Source organism: Cucurbita pepo, chromosome 14 (assembly GCF_057944985.1).
Source record: "Cucurbita pepo subsp. pepo isolate OVF chromosome 14, ASM5794498v1, whole genome shotgun sequence".
Taxonomy (NCBI): domain Eukaryota; kingdom Viridiplantae; phylum Streptophyta; class Magnoliopsida; order Cucurbitales; family Cucurbitaceae; genus Cucurbita; species Cucurbita pepo.
In genome coordinates, this window is record NC_141811.1 from 11,304,774 (window position 1) to 11,328,054 (window position 23,281).

At 38.3% G+C, this 23,281-nt stretch overlaps 2 protein-coding genes across 2 annotated transcripts; one reads left to right on the plus strand and one right to left on the minus strand.

Annotated features, from left to right (window-relative positions):
* The first annotated feature begins 14,350 nt into the window (after nucleotides 1–14,350).
* On the plus strand, nucleotides 14,351–16,717 carry LOC111810101 (pentatricopeptide repeat-containing protein At5g46580, chloroplastic). Its single transcript, XM_023696674.2, has one exon. It carries the CDS (start codon nucleotides 14,519–14,521, stop codon nucleotides 16,640–16,642), a length of 2,124 nt encoding a protein of 707 aa, XP_023552442.2. The 5' UTR covers nucleotides 14,351–14,518; the 3' UTR covers nucleotides 16,643–16,717.
* Nucleotides 16,718–16,765: 48 nt separating this feature from the next.
* LOC111810100 (protein phosphatase 2C 29) lies at nucleotides 16,766–22,914 on the minus strand. The gene is made up of 4 exons (XM_023696673.2): nucleotides 20,865–22,914; nucleotides 19,472–19,585; nucleotides 17,855–18,119; nucleotides 16,766–17,464 (listed from the first exon to the last, which is right to left on the minus strand). The coding sequence occupies exons 1-4, from the start codon at nucleotides 22,770–22,772 to the stop codon at nucleotides 17,340–17,342; spliced, it is 2,412 nt and encodes an 803-aa protein (XP_023552441.2). The 5' UTR covers nucleotides 22,773–22,914; the 3' UTR covers nucleotides 16,766–17,339.
* Nucleotides 22,915–23,281: the final 367 nt, after the last annotated feature.

Below are 23,281 nucleotides of genomic sequence, written 5' to 3' on the forward strand. Positions count from 1 at the left end.
GTAATTTCGTTTCCGCCAACGTCCTCCCAAAAGTCTTGGTCTTGTAGATAGGACATCATGCATATTATTCACCTTCGACTACTTGGATATTATCTTTGCAGTACCTCAATAGTATTAAACATGCTAGTTTTCAACACAAAACTTGCAAAGTCAGAGACTATTCAGGACAAAATAAACTTCCTAATAATCTCACGAAATCATTTTTAATGTGAAAGATTAGTCAGAACCGCAATTACGGAGCATATTAAAAATTCCAAGAGATCAAATAACTTATGCCATCCTTGCTTTGATATCAGATATAAACTACACATAATAGAGACTAACAATATAAACCTCACCTTGTGATCTTATGGATTTTATTTTCTATATGTATTCCTAAAATATTTAGAAATTTTTATTCTTAAAATATCTAAATTTTTGTTACTTATTTGGATAACTTTGTTCCCAAAACATCTTAGATATCCCTTCTTAAAATATATGAATAGTATTCTTTTAGGAGTTGTAAAGGGAGGGAGATTGAGAGGGTTGTCTAAGTTGATTTTGATAGAAGAGAACACGAACTAGCTACCCATGAGTGAGAACTCAAAGCTTTCGAGACACGGTTCTCCTCCCTCCACACTAAGTCTTAGCCCACGATTCATGTTCTTACAGATTTAACGAAAGATTTGGAGAAATTCTTGTTAATTAAGAGTGGAGAATTGAACCATCGATGTGAGATCCCACATCGGTTGGGGAGGAGAACGAAACATATTTTATAAGAGTGTGGAAATCTCTACCTAGCAAACGCGTTTTAAGAACCTTGAGGGTAAGTCCGAAAGGGTAAGCCTAAAGAGAACAATATCTGCTAGCAGTGGGCTTGAACCATTCAAATGATATCAGAGCCAGATACCGGGTGATGTGTCAGTGATGAGACTGAGGCGGTGTGCCAGTAAGAATGTTAGGCCTTGATGAAGGATAGATTGGGGGGGGTCTACATCGGTTGGAGAAGGAAAATAGTGTCAACGAAGATGCTGAACCTCGAAGGAGGTGGATTGTGAGATCCCACATCGGTTGAGAGGAGAAAGGAAAAGAGGTCAACGAAGACGCTGAGCCTCGAAAGGGGTGGATTGTGAGATTCCACATCAGTTGGGAAGAGAACGAAGCATGTTTTATAAAAGTGTGAAAACCTCTCCATATCAAACACGATTTCAATTCATATAAGCTCAATTTTTCCCTTTTAGGCAATGCTATGACTTTTCTTTCATTTAGTGCGATATTAAAAGATATATTAATTAATATGACAATATGTTCAACCCTTGCTCATTATTAGAGTTATTAATTTTACCCAACCATTATTCATTTTAGCACACTTTAGTGACTCTTGCACATGTCATGATTATGATTTTTTGATACATGTACTTTGTTATATTATGTTACATTACGTTGTAAGTAATTATATCATGTTGAGAAACTATGTTATGATATCAATAATGTATGATACATGAACCTCTATATACTACGACATGTAAGCTATGTTAACACATTCATGTCATGCCTATGAAACATTGGGAAGCCATATATGTTAATTATGAAAGATATGACAAGTATTATGTGTGCATGTCTCATAGGCAAGTTCTGTCATGAAAGAATGGAGATATGACTTGTACAATCAGTATATGTGATGATTTTAAGTTATGGAGATCTCATACATTAAGTACAAGCTAAGCTTAGGGGTACGTACACGAGTCCACCTGGTGGTCCATGTACGCGTGTATGAGCCATGTGTAGGGAGGTACTACACATCCAACCTACCCAAACTGAACAACAAAGCCCAAGGTCATGTCATGATTCTTTTATGAAAGGATGGGTCCTACCATGATTGCATGTGATTACATTTTCTGACCCCAACAATGAGGTTACTCAAGCCACATGGTGCTTTTATCTTTTAGGTAAAGGTAAGACTCCTGTATAGATAATGGTGTCGCTATGAAAGTCATGGAACCGAACTAGGGTAGTTGCATTTATATTTAAGTTATAGTCATTAGGTTAGATTATAGCGTTTTCGTTACTTTGTAATGACGACCTTGTTTTTAACACGACAACAAGATCGTTGTTATACTACTCAAATTTAATTAAAAAAAAATGTATTTCTACATTTCTTTCTAATCCTCTATTTAAATAAGTTTTATACGTGTAGAAGTTATATACTAACGATTTTAACTCAAAATTTTAATACGAACACTTAATAAGTTTTTTATATATATTATTATACACTTCCAATGTTTCAGAAATTAAGCCAAGTTTTAACAAATTCTTGAAAGAAAAAATTGTTTTTTTTAAGAATTTAATTATTAAGAAATTAAAAAAAAAAAAAAAAAAAAAAAACCCTAAATTTCAAAAATATAAAAGACGAAAGGAAAATTTGAGTTGACAGCAAGTTGTCTCAATTGACATTATCTACATTTGTACGTAAGTAGTGGTAGATTTACGGTTGTACCCTTGATGTATATGATATGTCGTACTTCAAGAATATTCAAATGTGAATATTAGAAGATCAAAATTTGAGTTAAGCAAGTTATCTCAATTTACATTATTTACATTTGTACGTAAGTATAGGAGTAGATTTACGATTTTACCCTTGATGTATATAATATGTCGTACTTCAGGGGTATTCAAATGTGAATATAGAAGATCAAAATTTGTGTTGACAGCAAGTTGTCTCAATTTACATTATTTACATTTGTACGAAGTAGTGGTAGATTTACGGTTGTACCCTTGATGTATATGATATGTCGTACTTCAGGAGTATTCAAATGCGAATATTAGAAGATCTTCAACTATTTTCTAGCGGTGAACTTATCCATCCAAAATTATTAATGAAATAAAAGAAAGAATCAAAATTTTAGAATTTTTTTTTTTTTTTTTTTTAATAATACAATTTAAATATTGTTTGACTATTCAAACGTTTGACTTGTAAGAAGAGTTATTAATGAGTTTAGCCTACCTACGTGCAAACCTAGGGCATATTCATAACAATTGAGTTAAAGCAATAAATTTTGTTATTCAACTGAACTTAATAAAAAAAATTCAAAAAAAATCTTAGAAAATTTATTTTGATATTTTGAATGGGATTAAGGGTTAAGAATTACGACTTTCAAAATGGTATGATATTGTCCACTTTGAGTATAAAGTCTCATAGTTTTGTTTTGCGCTTCACCAAAAGGTCTTATGTGGAGATGTATTCCTCACTTATAAATGCATGATCATTCCCTAAATTAGTCAATATAGACTCTCTCTTAACAATCCTTAACAATCCTTCCCTCGAACAAAATACACTATAGAGCCTCCTTTTAGGCCTATGGAGCCCTCCTTCAATAAAGTTCTCGAACAAAGTACACCATTTGTTCGACATTTGAACATTTTATTGACATGGTTAAGTTAAAAACATGACTCTGATTCCATGTTAGCTATCACCGATCTTTACAATGGTATGACATTGTCTGCTCTCACGTAATACCATGTTAGTATTTCTCAAATGATTCGAATATTATTTTGAAAATTTTGAAAATCGAGAACGGAAATGGAAAAATGAAGGTGATTTACCAAAATACCCTCCTCCTCTTAAAACCCTATAAAAACCCTTCCATCACCATACTTTATTCTCCATCCCTTCTCATTAGCTTAAGAAACCCTCTTGTAATTCATAAGAAAGAAACAAAAATGTGTTCTTCCAAGAAACCAAGCTCCCTTCTTGCTCTCTTTTTATGTCTTAACCTTCTCTTCTTTTCTCTTGTCACTGCTCAGCCAATGGTACCACCGACTCCCTGCCCTAGAGGCCTCATCCCAATACGTGCATGTGCACGTGTGCTTGGATTACTTAATGTAAGCGTTGGCAGTAACGTGGGTTCATGTTGCTCCATGATTCAAGGGTTAACGGCTGTTCAGGCTGCTGCCTGTGTTTGCGCTTCTCTCCGGGTTGTTAACACTCTCACTGTAAACGTTACTGTTCCCATCGTACTTAACCTATGCAACCAAACTGCTCCTGCTGGAACCCAGTGTCCCATCTAATTTACGCTATACAACTTCAATAACACAACAAATAAAGTTGTTTTACTTAATGTCTTTCTAGTTCAATAAATTTGAAGAGTAAGAGGAGGTGCGGAGTGATCGACCTTTGACCTTGAAGTCCAAGGTTTAGATAATCATCTTAACCACTAAACTATACTCTTCTTCGTGTTTGTTATTTTCATGTTTACTTACGTTGTTGTGTGTTGTACGTGTTTACGTATAATCATCAATAAAAATATGTCATGTTTGCGAGGTTAAAGTCTATAATTTCCTTCTTTATTTATTGTTAAGAAGTGAAGTGATAAATAATAACTAGCAAATCATTTTTGTATTTCGATGTTTAAGAAAATCATAACTAGCAATTCTCTTCCATCGAAAATAAAAAGTTTTATAGAAACGCAGTAATCCATATAGGAGTGCCTTAGCTTTACTTGAAACATAAAGTGTAGCACATGGTCGGAGTATTTTAAGAAGTAATCTCATTGTTGAGGTTGGGATATGCAAACACATGTGACATGATGGAACCTATCCTTCCAAAACATCATGATATGGTCTTAGGTAGCTTTCAAGTCTGGGCAAGATTAGATGTGTAGTACTTCTCTGCACATGGCACACACGTGCGAGCATGAGCGCACTAGGCGAGCTTGCATGCCCCCTAAGCTTGGTTCGTCATGCTAGCACTCGCTAATAGGCTCTTGTCGAATACCACGGAGGGAAAGGGTCTGCATAACATCATGACGTACATAAATGTCATAAATAATAAGTCGTAATGTATGCGTCTGTACTCATCGTATTGGGGAAGTATCCTGATGCACATGACACAAAAATATGCTTTAGGTCCCCAGAGCTTATAATCATGACATAATGTATGATGCAAGACAAACCTCCATTTATCTATAGCATAACAAGTCTATAAATTATGTTTACATAGTTCTTGTATATTATGTAAATCAATCATATAGCTTTCCTAGCATGGTTTATGGAGGTTTATGAATCACAAATTATCGATTTCATAACAACTTTATACAACATGACATGATCCAAAAATAACATAACTTTATTATATAACATACCTTATCATAGTATATAGCGTGACATGACATGACATAACATATCATAGCATAAAATTGAATAATATAGCATATCTTAACATATCATGGATAAATATGACACGTGCAGCGGTCATGGGGCACACGTCATCATACATAATACAATTCATCCAACGAAGCCTAGGTCGAAGTCGCTACTCTCTTGATGCTAGATTAACGTTGCTCTTTAAAATTTAATTCTACCTAAAGAGTCCCATAATCATAACTTATAATTCTACTATGGATATTGGCACACCTAATTTTACATAAAATAATTTACATTTGACTTCGAAAAGTTAAAACTAGTAGGGAAGGGTTCGAGCTTATCAGACCCAAGCGGGATCAGCCGAGAAGTCGGCCTGGAGCATGCAAGATGAGATTGAACTCTTGCCCTTGTCCTCCGTCAGAAAATATATTCTTCGACTGGCTCTAAACCAATCACGAGACCTCATCTAGCAATGCTCGCTCTCATTGTGACACACACACGTGCTTCAAGGCCCAGGGATGGTGGGGAGTTGACATCATACCTCTCCCTAAGTTACATTTTGAGGCATTCCGATCTGACATATGGACGGACTTGACTCCAGAACCACATGCAAATTCCCTCTAGTATCTCAACTTTTGAGGTTAAGGCCTAGGGCCCTACCTAATCCTTCAACAACCCTATCTTTGACACTTTTGTCTATTTGTTGCCCCTATCTTACTTATGTCTCATCTTCTCTTCAATGCACACATCATATAGCATGTTGGATGATGTACCATCCTCCTCCATCGCATCATGACACTCATCTGTCTTGGCTCTCGCGTGGCCAAATGGGTACCACTTGAGAGCCATCACTTTGCTTATCACAATGTGAGGGTCACAACATACTCTTTTCATAGTATGATTATGATACACCGCACCATTATCGTAGTTTGCAAGAGTTCTAGAGAGGTAGCATCATCGTTCGCTATCACAATCAGCAGCTACACTCAAGGAAGTATACTCGTGACCAGGTTAGGTTAGAATCAAACCATTTGATGATGGTTTTTACTTCCCATCTAATCTTTCTCATGCAATTGAATGTGTGCTGCCAAACTCCATTATTTAAAAACTGTTTGCCCAACTCAATCAAGAAACTCCTTTTATTAGAATACTACAATCAAATTATTGTATGACTAGAACATTTGACTTCTAAAAAGAGGAGTTATTAGGGTTTTCTAAAGGACTTATAATGGCTTTAAGTGAGTACTCCTTTAAGAAGCCACTAATAACTCTTGTACTCATAAAAATACTCCTACTAGCAATCAAGTTCCCAAAGACACAAAAACTTTTGTTATTATAGTTCATCTTGTTATCTACCAATATACAAAACCCAAAGGACAAACCTATGGGCACATACGCAACTTAATTGAGTTGAACTATAAAACTAAGTTTTTTTTTTTTTTTTTTTTTTAACATACTTAAACTATTTAACAACTTAATGACCTCAGTTTCTATATAAACCTCCTAATTTGTACTTCAATTTCGAAGTTGAGAGGGAAGTTTCTAAACTATAACTGAGAACTCGAGAAAAATAAAGGAAAAGTTAAAGTCGGATGGGTGTTTTTGTAATTTTTTATTCTCTCCCATATTAGGTAACTGTTGTATGATTATTTGTAACACTCAAGCTCTAACGAGAAATTTTTTCGATTCTTCCTTTTAAGTCGAACTTTCAAAATTTTATAAAGGACCTTAGAGGTTGAACTTGAAGGTGATGTATTAGAGAACAATCCTCGGGATAATCCCACGACCTCCAAAAATATAAAATAAAATAGTAGAAATTTTTTAAGAATGATGGTCAAAGTCACCCTGGGGCAAAATGGTTATTTTGTTCCTCGTACTATTTTCGGAGATCTAATGAGGCCCTTGACAGACCACCTGCAAAAAAAAACGTTAAAAGATGGAAACGCTCCAATCCGACAAGAGAAGGCTATATTTGACAAAGAGTCCTTCTCAAGAAACTCTCAATAGGTAGAGGAGCTTCATTCTAGGCACTAGATTCGTTCGATTTCGCCTAGAACAGAGAAGGAATGAAGGGTGAGTCCTATGAATTTTTAAGTCTCATTTTTTTTTTTTTCAAGATTAGTGAGCGTTTGAAGGAATTAGACTTTGTAATTATAGTATATTGATGTTGTTATATTTTCACACATTTTTGTGATGAATCCGAAGTCGAATCACGACGAAAGAAGGAGGCCCGAAAAGCCTCAAAAAACAGTAAGAATACGAAGACTTTAATGTTTGAGTGCAATTATATCAAGTATGTGGGTATCTAAATATTATAAGAAAAATACCATAGTGTACAGGGATGAAAATTCTACCACTTTTCATGAATGAATTAATTCGATCCAAGTTGTGTGCATATATGTGAAATTTCAAAGAAATAGATTGAAATGAATTATCATCAGAATTTGGAAATTGCGCAAGTGCACGACTGTCGAAGGAACACGCGTCATGAGAAGAGATGCGCAAAGCGTCGAGCAACGCATCACGAGAAGAGATGTACAAAGTGTCGCGCAACGCATCACGACACCAGCGGCAACAGAGACTTGATTCGTTTGCACGACTCGCGAATCGGGCCCGAGCTCGATTACTCGAATTGAATCGTTTGTGACATGTGTCAATAGAGGGAAAGTCCAACTGATCCACGCACGGTAGGATTCGAATGCGTGCTGTGTGACCGTGGCCACCAATCATCTAGCGATAAGTGGTGGCACAACGGCGCGACTTTCCCTCCCCCGCATGCACATGACACTCACACATGGTGCCACGCGTGGAAGCTACTCTTCGCGCGTGGTGGTGCGTGCAAGATCATTTTTGGACCGTTCATTCTCTGTTCTATTGTTTTTTTTTTGTCTCGGTTTCAATACTAACCATAATTTAGCTTGATTCAAGACCTACTTATTAGATTTAAGAAAATTTGGAGCCTCGAAGGAGTAGAAACGCAAGCTACGAAGGGCAAGTTTTATTACAGTAAGTAACCACACGAACTCTAGGTGTGTATGTATGTAAAGAAAAATTACGAAAATACCCTTGTATGAAAATGATGATGCATGTATATTAAATTATTTCCACCAAACTTATATGGAAGATGGGATACACTCCAAGTGTTGGATGAATGTTATCTCTCCATTGAGCATGTTTGAATTGCATGTTGAATTGTATGCTAGATTCATGTGTATGTTTGTATGAAATACCTAAGCATAGTTGATTTCTAGAAATATCTCTCTATTAAGGTTGCAAGAATACCTTAAATCATGATTTCCATACATTAGAGGATTGATATAGTATCTCCCCTGTAGAGCATCTATGAACCGAAATAAGTTTGGGATGGTAAAGCTAGAGCGGTATACGCATTGACCTGTTAGTACGTAACCATCACGATGACTAACCACGAGCGACTTGGTAAAGCGAGATGTGATCTAACCACCGAAATGCCTTAGAACCTAATATATCTCATGGCATTCAAGCGAGATTATGAGACCTTATGAGACTGATGGTTACGTGAACAGAACATCTCGAGGAGTCACTGTTGTGTGTAGAATGTAACTCACCTTACTAGGGGACGAGAGACTACCTAAATAGTTGAATCAGAGACTCACTACTGCGTGTAGGACAAAATACGCCTTGAAAAGGGACAAGGAACTGCACGAGTAGACTACGCGAGGAACTGCTACTATATGTACGATAACCTGCCTTGAACCTTTATACCTATAATATGCAGAAGAAGTAAATAACATTCAAAAGATTGATGACTGATTCAATTAGAAGTGTAATTAAATCAAGCAGCAAAGGAAGTTTTAGAAACCAAAATGAGCAAGTGAAGCAAGTACAAACATGTTTCAAAAATCCTTCACCAAATGCCCTCGTAACCTTTAGATGACCCTTCACTCTATCGTTGAAAATGCACCTGTTTGTTCTTCTTACTTCCTGCACATGGCAGGACCCAAATTGAAAAAACCAATCAACTTTCAAGCTCTGATATCACTTGTGTCGTAATGCTACAACCAAAATGTTCTGATATTCAATTGTTGTAACGGAAGTGGAAACAAAAATCAATCGCACTTACACACCTACAGATAGAAAAGTAAACAAGGAGACAAATATTTACGTGATTCGGAGGAAGAAATTTCACTACATCCACGAGTGGTAGCCAATCACTATAATCAAAGTATTTATAAGTGTATTTTTTACACTCTCACACAACAAAATCTCTCAACAAAAGTTCCTCCCAGTTGATGACAATGACTTCACTTAACTCCATATCTCAAAACAATGTTAGACAAGTCTTTATATAGACATAAAAATACTAATTCTCATACATGAACGAGAATATGAAACAAAATAGTCATGAACTAAATGAAAGTTAATAACCAAAATAGATAAGAATATGAACCATCCACGGTTATAACTAAATGAGAGTTATGACAATACATCACCACTTACAACAATTTCCAAATTGTCTGAAGATCCTTGAGCAGATGACCCGTCTGGTTGCCATCAAGTCAATAGTTATTTCTTTCGTCCAATGTTGATCAAATCCAAGCGATGTCATAACTTTTCACGAGCAACTACCTTTGTCAACATATTTGCAGGATTATCCACAGTTCCAATTTTCAATAAACGAATGTCACTTTCATTAACAATTTCTCAAACAAAATGAAATTGGATATAATATGTTTAGTACGAGCATGATGGACTTGGTTTTTCGACAAACAAATAGCACCCTAGCTATCAAAAAACACTCCTATGTGTTCTTGAGAAATACCCAAGTGATTAATCAACCCATAGATCCAAATAACTCCTTTAAAAGCTACGGTGACTATCATATACTCTGTTTTGGTGGTAAACAATGCAATAATAGATTGCAATATTGAAGCAAACAAACAAGTCCACCAGTAATTGTGAGCAAATAACCAGCAGTGGATTGACGCTTATCAATCTCCACTCGTCTCTTCGTGGAAGCAATTCACATGCCATCAACATACAAGATCAAATAGATGAACAAGTTATCAACAAGGAACCAAAAATGTACACAATAGTAAAAAAAATATACATATACCATTGACGAAGAGAGCCGATACAAAGATTTCTTCAATCTAGATTCCAAATGTTGTTGTCCAACTACTCGAAAACCAACAGCTATGCCCTATATATTTCTTCTTCCAAATCTCCATACAAGAAAACATTTTTTCATACCATACCGTGCAAGTTCAAAATTGAATTGTGCAACCAAGTCCAACAAAATTCCAATCACAATTCTTGAAAATATAATTTTCAAGAACAAATATCACCAACAATCTATCCAAGTATTTTTTTTTTCAATCTGCATACCAAACGTTGTTGTCCAACTACTCGATTTTTCCTTTTACACAATACTATGACTTTTCTTTCATTTATTGTGATATTAAAAGATATATTAATTAATATCACAATATTTTCAAACCCTTAATCATGCTCATGGTTAGAGTTATTAATTTTACCCAATAATTATTAGAGTCAATTTGATTACAACTCAAGAGGCTATAAATAAAATTATTTTGTTCTCTCGAATTTAATTTGAACTTTAGCATATATTTTTAATTTTAGTGGTTCCGGCACACGTCATGGTTATAATTTTTTTAGTATGTGCGATGTTATATTATGTTAGGTTATAAGTTGCGCTATGGTATGATTATGTCATTATGTGGATTTATGTTATCTGTAGGGAGGTACTACACATCCAACCCTACCCAATTTGAAAAACGGAGCCCAAGGTCATGTCATGATACTTTTATGAACGGAAAGTCCTACCATGATTGCAAGTGATTCCATTTCTCAACCCAAAAATGAGGTTATTCAAGCCACATGTTACTTTTATTTTTCAGGTAAATGTAAGGCACCTCTGTACGGATGACACTGTTGCTATAAAAGTCATGGAACCGAACTAGGGTAGTTGCATTTATATTTAAATTGTAGCCCTTAGGTTAGCTCATAGCGTTTTTGTTACTTTGAACATATGATTATTTCATTTCTACTATTTCGTTGATATTTACTTTTATTGAAATGAATTTACGAGCGTTTGAGTATTAGCATCAGTTACAAAATGTTTAGATGAAATTTTTCGTGCAAAATAAACATGTCATGCATACTAAACTACTCCAATTTAATAAAAATAATAATGTATTTCTACATTTCTTTCTAATCATATACGGTAAGTTTTTATATTATACGCTTTCTATCAATGTTTCATAAATTAAACCAAATTTTAACAACGGGAAGATAGGTAGTTCTTAAAAAAAAAAAAAAAATTGCAAATTTTTATTTTTTATGCTATACATTAATTAAGACTCCGTTCTATGATTAGTCAAATTTTCATATTATATTGTTAACAATATTCATGCGGGCAGAGAGATTTCGAAACAAAGTTTTAAAAGCAAGATTTGAGAGATTGAAATTGGTGTTATATGTGATGGAAGCAAAAGGCAACAATAACGGCTTACAACATATAACTATCAGGTAAGAAGTTGACAACTAGTCATATCCCCTATAGTACATTTTGGGGCATTTTAGCCCTTACAAATGTAGACACGATTTTGGTGAACGGTCATACACCCTGTACTGACCCAATATTGAGTACATCTATAAATTTGTTTTTAACATTATACGCTTTCTATCATTAAGCTTAAACACTTGTTACGAGTACAATAATTGATTTATAATCATGTTATACATTGTGTACCATTATTATTTTACCATTTCAACCGTTAACAAAATTGAAATGAAATGAGTTTTTAACCTAAAATCTTACGTTTATCATTTTTTTTCACCTTTATTTACGTTAATCTCATAGTTGTAAGAATATAACAATTTAAACATTGTTAGACTATTCAAACATTTGACTTGTAACAAAACTTATTAATGACGTTTAGTTATACTCATTTTCAAGTCTACCTACGTACAAACGTATGGCATATTCATATCGATTGGTTAAATCATTAATTACGATTCGTCTTTTGGATAATTACCAAAACACCCACCTCTTAAACCCTATAAAAACCCTTCCATGACCATACTTTATTCTCCATCCCTTCTCATTAGCTAAAGAAATGTGTTCTTCAAAGAAACCGAGCTCCCTTCTTGCTCTCTTATTGGCTCTCAACCTTCTCTTCTTTTCTCTTGTTAGTGCTCAGCCAGTGGTACCAGCGCCAAGCCCCACCCCAACTCTCTGCCCTAGAGGCTCCCTCCCCATACTTTCATGTGTAGGTGTGCTTGGATTTGTTAATATAACTGTTGGCAATCCCATAGCTCCATGTTGCATCTTGATTCGAGGGCTCACCGATGCTGAGGCTTCTTCTTGTCTTTGCACTGCCATCAGCTTCGCTAACTTTGTCTCTATAAGAGTTAACCTTTCGGTCGTGCTTAACCGATGCAACCGAACCACTCCTGCTGGAACCCGGTGTCCTATTTAATATACACTACACAACTTCAATAACCCAACAAATAAACAACTCGTTTTACTTAATAATGTCTTTTTAGTTCAATAAATTTGAAGAGTACATGGAGGTGCGGAGTGATCCACCTTTGACCTTGAAGTCCGAGGTTTAGATAATCATCTTAACCACTAGACTATACTCTTCTTCATGTTCGTTTATCTTGTGTGTGGTTCGTGTTTACCTACTGTTATCAATAAAAACATGTCATGTTTGTGAGGTTAAGTGTAATGATTCTAGATTTCTACTTACATAGAGTCGCTACCGTCGTCCTAACGTAATCATTTTGTGTGAAAATAAGGGTTTAAACTTTATCATAAAACATAAACTTCATCTTAAAACACTTGCATAGACTTACGTGTTCGAAAACATCCTTAAAACAACACAACGAAATACTAAATGAAATAAATAAACGTTAAAATTAAAAACATCATATTCTAACCGAAGTCTAAGAAAATAAGTACAACTACTCTATGTATGTGCCATGGTTTTGAATTGCGATATCGTCATCAACCGTACAAGGATGTCTTGCCTTTACCTGAAATAGGAATAGCACGTGACTTGAGTATTTAAGAAATACTCAGTAAGTGACCCCACTATTAGGGTTAGATGCAAACACACACGATCATGAGTGAGACCTGTCATATCAGTCTATATTACTTAGCAGCTATCCTAAATGGGCTAATTGGATGTGTATTTACTGTTCTACACATGGTCTACATGTGCGAGTATGAACCCACCAGTCAATTTGCACACCTTCTGGGCCCCTTTATTGTCGAGCGAGCATTCTCTGGTAGTTGTTGATGTCGGACACTCATTTAGGAATAGCAACCGTTGCAGCATTATAATAAATAGAACAATCGTTTCCCTGGCTCGCAGTGTACATGCCCGTACCATCGTAAATGAAAAAGGAGATTCCCCCGATACATGAACACACAATGATGCATGAGGCCCCAACATTTTTTTCTTTTTCATTATCATGTATGACAACTTTTCTGGCGTTTTCCTTCATATCATATAATATCATTAACATAACTTTTCATATAATTTCAGGGTTGTGTATCATGTCGAAACATTTTATTGCATGTCATTCATATCATACATCTTATCATGTCATATGTATCATATCATATGCATATCGTGTCTCCCAACATATCATGTCATACCATACACATATCATATCATAAAGCATACAAGTAGACTGAGAGGGGACGAGAGACTACACAGGTAACTGATTGAGAATATACTATTGTGTGTAGGACAAACCGCCCAAAGAGTGGACGAAGGATTACATAGATAGTATATAGAGGAGATACTGTTGTATGTGTTGGGAACCAACTGTGAGAGGAGATGAGGAACTACATAAATAGTTCAGCTCATGACATAAATAGTTTAGCTCATGAAAGATGCCACCACGGTGTGTGGTATTAGGCCGAAGATACCTCAACTAGGCCTAAACTTCTTAGAGCCTATGACAAGCCCGTAGTGTGGTATTAGGCCGAAGATACCTCAACTAGGCCTAAACTTCTTAGAGCCTATGACAAGCCCGTAAAAATTTATTAAGATAAGGATGCTATGAGAGCCTACAAGGCAGATTGTTTACTGATTATTTTTATCCTCACCCATTTTTCCTTTTCTATCTTTATGGTAAAGCTTTAAATTTTTAAATCTGTAACAATTAAATACTAAAAATAATTATCAAAATTAAATGTCATTTTTAATTATTGTTAAAATTTTGTGATTTATAAACATATTGAAAACTTGGACCAAATTTCTCCGAACTCTCGGCGGCCGCTGCCGTTGATCCTTTGATATTTGTGTTGGGGAATGGGATAAGGCACTGGAATCACCCATCTGCGATATTTCTTCCTCCAAGAACTAAGCTCCCTCCCATGGCGGCTCCTCTTTCTTCCTCTCTCGATATCAAACTCAAACTCAAACTCAAACCAACGCCGCCCTTGTTCTTCACTTCCCCTCTCCGGCGAAACAATTTCACCAAGCGATTAACAGTTCTCTGTACCTCCTCCTCCAAATCCCCTCGATCCACCGACAAAAAGAACCCATCTCTATCGGAGCAGCTCAAAGACCTCTCCACATCGACTCTTTCCAATGCATCCAACGACGAATCCCATCTGTTATCGAACTCTAAATCCATTTGGGTGAATCCCACCAAGCCCAAGCGCTCGGTTCTGTCACTCCAGAGACAAAAACGTTCTTCTTACTCTTATAACCCCAAGATGCGAGAGCTTAAAACCTTTGCCCATAAGCTCAATGCATCCGATTCCTCTGAAGCTGCTTTCATGGCGGTTCTTAAGGAAATCCCTCATCCACCCACTAAAGAAAATGCCCTTCTCATTCTCAATAGCTTGAAGCCATGGCAGAAAACCCATTTGTTCTTCGATTGGATTAAGACCCAGAATCTGTTTCCTATGGAGACTATCTTCTACAATGTGGCTATGAAGTCTTTGAGGTATGGTAGGCAGTTTCAGCTTATTGAAGAACTAGCTAATGAGATGATTAACACTGGAATTGAGCTTGATAACATTACTTATTCTACTATTATCACTTGTGCTAAGAAGTGCAGTAGGTTTGATAAGGCAATGGAGTGGTTTGAGAGAATGTATAGAACTGGTTTGATGCCTGATGAGGTTACTTACTCTGCTATTTTAGATGTTTATGCAAATTTGGGGAAGGTTGAGGAGGCTCTTAGTTTGTATGAGAGAGGGAGGGCTAGTGGTTGGAAGCCTGATCCTTATACGTTTTCTGTGTTGGGGAAGATGTTTGGAGAGGCAGGGGATTATGATGGGATTATGTATGTTTTGCAAGAAATGAAGTCTATTGAGGTGCAGCCTAATCTTGTGGTGTATAACACCTTGTTGGATGCAATGGGGAAGGCTGGGAGGCCTGGTTTTGCAAGAAGCTTGTTTGAGGAAATGATTGAATCGGGGATAACGCCGAATGAGAAGACGTTAACTGCTCTGGTTAAGATTTATGGGAAGGCAAGGTGGGCTCGGGATGCTTTGGAGCTGTGGGAGCGGATGAGGTCGAAAGGGTGGCCGATGGACTTCATTTTGTATAATACATTGTTGAATATGTGTGCAGATCTTGGTTTGGAGGAGGAAGCTGAGAAGCTATTTGAAGAGATGAAGAAATCGGAGCATTCTAGACCGGATAGTTGGAGCTATACGGCGATGTTGAATATACATGGTAGCGGAGGTAATGTAAAAAGATCGATGGAGTTGTTTGAAGAAATGCTCGAGTTGGGTGTTGGGATTAATGTGATGTGTTGCACTTGTTTGATTCAATGCTTGGGGAAGGCTAGGAGGATCGATGATCTAGTTCGAGTTTTCGACATTTCTGTACGAAAAGGAGTTAAGCCAGATGACAGGCTTTGTGGTTGCTTGTTGTCTGTTGTGTCCTTGTGTGACAACAATGAAGATATTAGCAAGGTATTCACTTGTCTACAACAAGCTAACCCAAAGTTAGTTGCCTTTGTAAATCTACTGCAACAAAATGACATTACCTTCGACATTATCAAAGACGAATTCAGAACCATTCTCGGTGAGACCGCCTCCGAAGCCCGACGACCTTTCTGCAATTGCTTGATTGATATATGTCGAAACCAAAATCTTTCCAAGAGAGCTCACAAGCTGCTCTACTTGGGAAGTTTATATGGACTGTACCCAGGCCTACACAACAAAACCGAAGGTGAATGGTGCCTAGATGTTCGATCTCTATCGGTAGGCGCAGCTCAGACTGCACTCGAAGAATGGATGATAACTCTATCAAAAATTGTACAACGAGAAGAAGCATTACCTGAATTGTTATCAGCTCAAACCGGTGCAGGAACTCACAGGTTTTCTCAAGGACTTGCCAATTCATTCGCTTCTCATGTCGAGAAGCTAGCTGCTCCGTTTCGATTGCGAGAAGATCGGGCTGGTTGGTTTGTAGCCACGAGGGAGGATTTCGTTGCTTGGGTACATTCAAGAGTACCATCTGTGGCTACCACAGCTTAACCAGCAGCCATCTTTCATCACTACAATGTATGAGTTAATGCAAAAAGTATATATAATAGAGTTCTTCTGATCCAATTTTGCTGCTAAAAACACACAATTTCAGAGAGAAACACAGGCCTTCAATAGAGAAAAACTTGTAGAATCTAATTTTCCTCTATAATCCGCAGTGGTGGAATCCACCATACACAAGGGACTGCTCAGTTCTCCAGCAAGTAAAATTATACCCCCCCACCAATTTACAAGCACGTTTCTTTCTTTCTTTTTTTTTTTTTTTGTTCTTTTTGGCTCTAAAATGAGAAAAAGGCACAAATGAATGGCAAGTGCCTGTACCCTAAGCAAAAATGTGTTCTCTTCCTTATTAGAGGCGTCTAAATGAGGAAGGAAATAACAGATAACAAATAGAAAATGAAAGAGAAGTTAAGATTTTTCCTTTTGTAAAAGGCATCATATACCAAAAATCCCATTTGACAATTGCTTGTTGTTCATCCTCCAACGAAGGCACACGTTCAGGAACGTTCATCCAACGGTACCCTGTTGTCGATATTGTCTGTGTGCACTCAGTTTCTTCAGTCAGGCATGGTACTTGAGATGTTAAAGAACATAAGGCAATCAGTGCAATTTCATACCACTTACAGAGTGCCATCTGGGTCGAATGCGCGAATGTCGTTTCACTTCACCTGTGATTTACAGAAGTTTTTCAAAGATATTTTCCTGAGGATTTCCAGATTCTTCCTTCAAGTGAAATGACCATAACAGTAACATCATCATGATACTTTCTCCGATCCCCCTGTGGGATGTCCAACAATTCATGAAAGTCCATTCCTGTAAAGCATAAACATTCACACCGACCCCGAATGAGAATCGACCATGCAAAAGAAACCACAGTACAAAACTCCCAAACACAGAGGAAACGAAAACTAGCTGCAAAGGTGTTATTTAATTCAGAATTAAACTCAGCTTCAGAGACATAATTTAAGCCCACAACAATAGAAAATTGTGAATTCATCATATGTTGAAAGTATTAAGAACAAATCTTCTCATAATCATAACTGGTTCGATTAGTATCGATCGGTTTTCTAGAATGTGTATTGAAGCAGTGATTCTTGGAAGGTAAATACTCCAAGGGAAGACCAATTATATGTTACGCTTTGACTCGAGTTATTAACGGAAACAAAAGCGAAAATTTGGCGTAACATAAGATATAGCAACTACCTGCTTTTCTGGCTGCACGGCAAAGAAGCTCCTCTATCAAGTGCTGTGCAGGGTCTCCATCTGGAAATTTCTCCATGAAGTTCTCAACATAGGAAACTACTTCTTCATTGGTTAGATATTGATATAACCCATCAGATGAGAGCACGATGAATTGATCCGTGGGGCAGAGTTTATGGTGACGAAGAGAAGGAAAGCATGATAAATATGGCGCCGTACCAATATACTCATTCCGAAACATTTCCAGTAAGACATCATTTAATTTTGGCTGTAGAAAAATGGACAGCAGCACCACTTTGTAAGCTAAATACAATTGGATAAGATGTTTAAAAATAATAGAGCAAAATCAGGAAAGGTAAAAAACCATGTTATAGTCAAGATGGTCGAACCAATCCCATCATGGATTGCCACCCAAAATCTAATGACCCAGACCCACCACTAGCAGATATTGTCCTCTTTAGGCTTTCCCTTTTGGGCTTTAAAACGCGTCTGCTAGGGAAAGGTTTCCACACCCTTATAAATGGTGTTTTGTTCTCCTCCCCAACCAATGTGAGACATTACAATCCACCCCCCTTCGAGACCCAGTGTCCTCGCTGGCACTCTTTCCTTCCTCCAATCAATGTGGGACTGCCACCAAATCCACCCCCCTTCGGGACCCAGCGTCCTTACTAGCACACCGCCTCGTGTCTACCCCCTTCGGGGAACAGCGAGTCTGGTGTCTGGCTCTGATACCATTTGCAACGACCCAGGCCCACCGCTAGCAGATATTGTCCTCTTTGGGCTTTCACTTTCGGGCTTTAAAGCGCCTGCTAGGAGAAGGTTTCCACACCCTTATAAATGGTGCTTTGTTCTCCTCCTCAACCAAAAAGAATAATGCCTATCTAATAATTACAAAAGGTCTTAATGGATATCGTCCATGAGGAGTTATAAAACCTAATGTTTTCTCAAAGAACGTCCCATCCCACTCCAAATCCTATTATTTCTTTCTATTCAAATACACCATAAAACAGCCACCAAAAAAATAAAGCAAAACTCTCTATTTACCCCTAAAAGGATGAAACACTAGCTCCACTAGCTCGTTTGGGCTTTCCCTTACGGGCATCACGGGCTTCTCCTCAAAGTTTTTAAAACGCGTATGCTAAGAAGAGGTTTCCACAGCGAGGACATTGGACCACGAAGGGGAGTGAATTGTGAGATCTCACATCACTTGGGAGGAGAACGAATCATTCTTTATAAGGATGTGGAAACCTCTCCATAGCCGACGTGTTTTAAAAATCTTGAGAGGAAGCCCGAAAGTGAAAGCTCAAAGAGGACAATATTTGTTAGCGTGGCGGGCTTGGGTTGTTACAATCATGGACCATAATCTCTATTAGGCACAAAAGAAAACCCAAGGAATCCAGAGGAGAAATGCATCAATGTAAACAATATTATTGATGGTACATGAAACAGAAAAAGTAACTCTCATTATGTCATGTGCTCTTGAAGCTTTATACATATAATATGCAGAAGAAATAAATAACATTCAGAAGATTGAGGACTGATTCAATTAGAAGTGTAATTAAATCAAGCAGCAAAGGAAGTTTTAGAAAACCAAAATGAGCAAGTGAAGCAAGTACAAACCTGTTTCAAAAATCCTGCACCAAACGCCCTCGTAACCTTTAGACGACCCTTCACTCTATCGTTGACAATGCACCGTTTGTCATCCGGGTGCTCATTCTTTATTCTTCTTACTTCCTGTGCATGGCAGGATCAAAGTTGTTATTGTTGGATGATGAAAGTCCTACGTTGGCTAATTTAGGGAATGATGATGGGTTTATAATCGATGAATACTCTCTCCATTGGCATGAGGCCTTTTGGGGAAGCCCAAAGCAAAGCCATGAAAGCTTATGCTCAAAGTGGACAATGTCATACCATTGTGGAGAGTCGTGTTCAACTAACATGGTATCAGAGCCATGCCCTAAACTTAATCGTGCTAATAGATTGGTAAATCCTCAAATATCGAACAAAGGACTCCAAAAGAAAAGGAGTCAAGCATCCTCGAAGGCAGTCAAAAATGACTAAGACTCCAAAGGGGTCGAGCCTCGATTAAGGGGAAGCGTACTTTGTTCGAGGAGAGGTGTTGGATGATGAAAGTCCCACATCGGCTAATTTAGGGAATGATCAGGGGGTTTATAATCAATGAATACTCTCTCCATTGGCATGAGGCCTTTTGGGAAGCCCAAAGCAAAGCCATGAGAGCTTATGCTCAAAGTGGACAATATCATACCGTTGTGGAGAGTCATGTTCAACTAACAGTTATGCGAAGGAAAAAACCAATCAACTTGACATGCAAATGCTTAACCATCAAGTACCATGCCTGCAAGGCAGTGTACTCTTTTTGTGTGTAGTTTTTTCACTACAAAACCCAAATTAAGACAATTCAGACAGCAAAAACCATAAGAATAAATGCAAACAAGCCTATGAAACCTCAGCTACAAGGACAAGGAATTTGAAAGAAGCTTTTACACAAGAAATAGGTCTTCTCTAATCATCCAGGACCATCAGGCACTTCAGATGACCAAAAAAAGACAATTTGAGAAGGAAGTTTCATTTCCAGCCTTGTGTCATCAGCCAAAGTGATTGAGAAGATAATCAAATATAAGCTCACTTGTTCAGATTAATCGAGCACAAGAAATCAAGGCATGGTTGCTTAGCGTTTCAAATGGCTGACAGACAATAGATTAGACATTCTTTTTCAAATTCAAATGGTTATTTGTTCGACTTTTACCGATTCGATCTCTGGTGCATCATCCACTGGCAGGAGAGGGGAGGGGGAAATTAAACCAATGCCTTGGGAACTTGGAAAATATTAGGATCTAATACCATATTACTGTTCTAATGCTAGTTTTCTGAGTTACCCATTTCCTAACATGCGATATATCTTCATAGAATGTATGTGCATGAGTAGAAGGAAAGAAACTAAGAGGTATAAGGGCATCGAATACATTAACAAAGAACAAAGAACCAATCTTACTTCTTCAATGCTCGTGCTATGATCGGTGGATAGCTGCAATGCAGTCAATCTCGTCGTCTGAGCCGAAGGTTGATTCGTTCGAGTTATTTTCCCTTCGCTCGTTGTAGACTCCTCAATTATACCCTCCATGCCCGTCCCTTTGTCGCCCTCCTCCTTCATGTCTTCACTAGGGCCAACTTTTTGCTGCTCATACTGTGCAACAATGGCACGGCTATCACCCAAATTCATTACATACACATCTTCATCCCTCATTAACACAACCAGTAAGCAAGAACCCATCAAAGCAAGCTCTGGATTGGTATCAAGCAACTTATCTGTCATATCCAAATATGCTAATTCAGTTATCTCAAGAGCTCGTGACAGTGCCCCCAACACCAACTCATGATCAATTAAACCTTCCTTTCTCCTCTTACCACTTCGATAAGATGTCTCTTCCACCCTATTCTCAGCCTCAGCCTTCTCCTTATCTCCCAAACCGTACTTCCATGGGAACAAAGTCTTAACATTACCCTCCTTATGCTTTGACAACCCTTGTTTTAACTTGGACAATAACAGCCACCTTCTACCAGCTACTGAACCTGCACTATTTACACTAAGCGCATCGTCGACCGAAAATGCAAATCTCTCCGACCCCGAAAGATCAAGTCCATCCTGTGTATCGTCCTCTGCTAAATACTCCCATAACCGCCGCCTCCGCCTGTTCTCCGATCCAACCTCGGATTGAAATGTAACCCTCTTGACCGATCCTCGATCAGTAGCCGGTGGTTCCACTTCCGCTTCATTTCCATTAGTTTCAATCCTTTGACTAGAGGCTCTGGAAGAGGGGTCAGCATTAGTTTCATTCACACTGATTGTACTCTCTTCAGCAATGTTTGAAGGGTTTGAATTAGCTGCCTCCTCATTATCATCAATTTCCCAAAACAATCCCTGAAGCTCATTGAAGACAGCTCTGTAGAGATTACCCATCAAGAATTCAGGCGCATCAGGGCCATTGAATCCATCATAAATCCCCACAAACAACCACCCTTGCTCTTCTGATACAACCACATGTACCCGATCCTCCCCAGCCTTCCCAAGCGCCCATTGAACATCACTCTCATTCCTCACCTCCGGCTCATCTCCCGCCGTCGAGCTATCCTTTCGGCCAACGAAATTCAACACCGGCACCACCCACGGCCGCTTATCTGAAAAATTCCTCGTAAACGCCTTCCTAAACCCCGAAATGCTCTTCTTCCTCTTCTTCTTCACGTACATCCCACCCAGCGGAGCGGAGAAATGAACTCTCCCAGCACCGCCACTGCCACCACCGCCACCACCGGCGCCTCCACCACCACCACCATCAACATTCGCATCGAGCGGACCAGACAGTGCCCCACGCTCAATTGGACCAGAGAGAAAGAACCCACCTCGCTCCAAAGGTTCGGTCCCACCTCTGGGCACCGGCTGAAGCGGAAGAGCAGTAAAAGAAGATGTACTCTCAAAGCCATTCAAAATACTCCCTCTCACTCCACAGCCACTACCACAAGCCCCAAGCGCAGTGTCAGTGGCATCGTCGTAAACACTATCGACCATAAAAACAGATCTGGGAATAGAACTATTAGCACTGACAGAAGCGCCAGAGATGGCCTTGAAGGCAGTCTCCGGCAGGCCAGTTCTAGTCCTAGTCCCGAGAGGCAGCGGTTCGTGAGGAGGCGAAAAACGAAGCGAGTGAGAAGGGGAAAGAAAGCGATCGGAATGAGAAGGAGAGAGGAAGCGGTTGGAAGAGCGGACGTAACAGAAGGAATGGCCTAGGGTTTCGTCGAGAGGCTCGGTGGCAGAGAAGAGGAGGTCGGAATTGTCGGCTGGAAGGGCGGCGGGGCGAGTCTCCGGCTTAAGGCACGAGAAGAGGCTGGAGACTCCGCTTCCCATCACATTTGATTCGAACTCCTGTGCGCTCTGCAAAGTGGGGAAAATGGCACCAAAAATTACTTTTCCGGCGGACTCTCTCTCTCTCTCTCCTCTCTCTCTCTCCTCTCTCTCTCTCCTCTCTCTCTCTCTCTCTTCTCTCTCTCTCTCTCTCTCTCTCTCTCTCTTCTCTCTCTCTCCCTCACAGCAAAAACAAAAGAAATAAACAAATGAATTGAACAGAGACTCAGAGAGAGAGAGAGAGGAGAGAGAAACCTTGTTAGTTTTTTACTTTGTTTTTTCCTTTTTATTTTAATTACAATTTTTTTTTTACCGAGATTAAAGATTTTGAATCTTGACGTACATGATTTAAGGTTTAAGGTTTACGGTCGACTCGAGGTTAAAGATTTTGAATCGTGACGTACATGGTTTAGGGATTAAGGTTTACGGTCGACCTTAAGGTTAAAGATTTTTAATCCTGATATACGTGGTTTAGGGTTTAAAGTTTATGGTCGACTCCGAGGTTAAAAGAT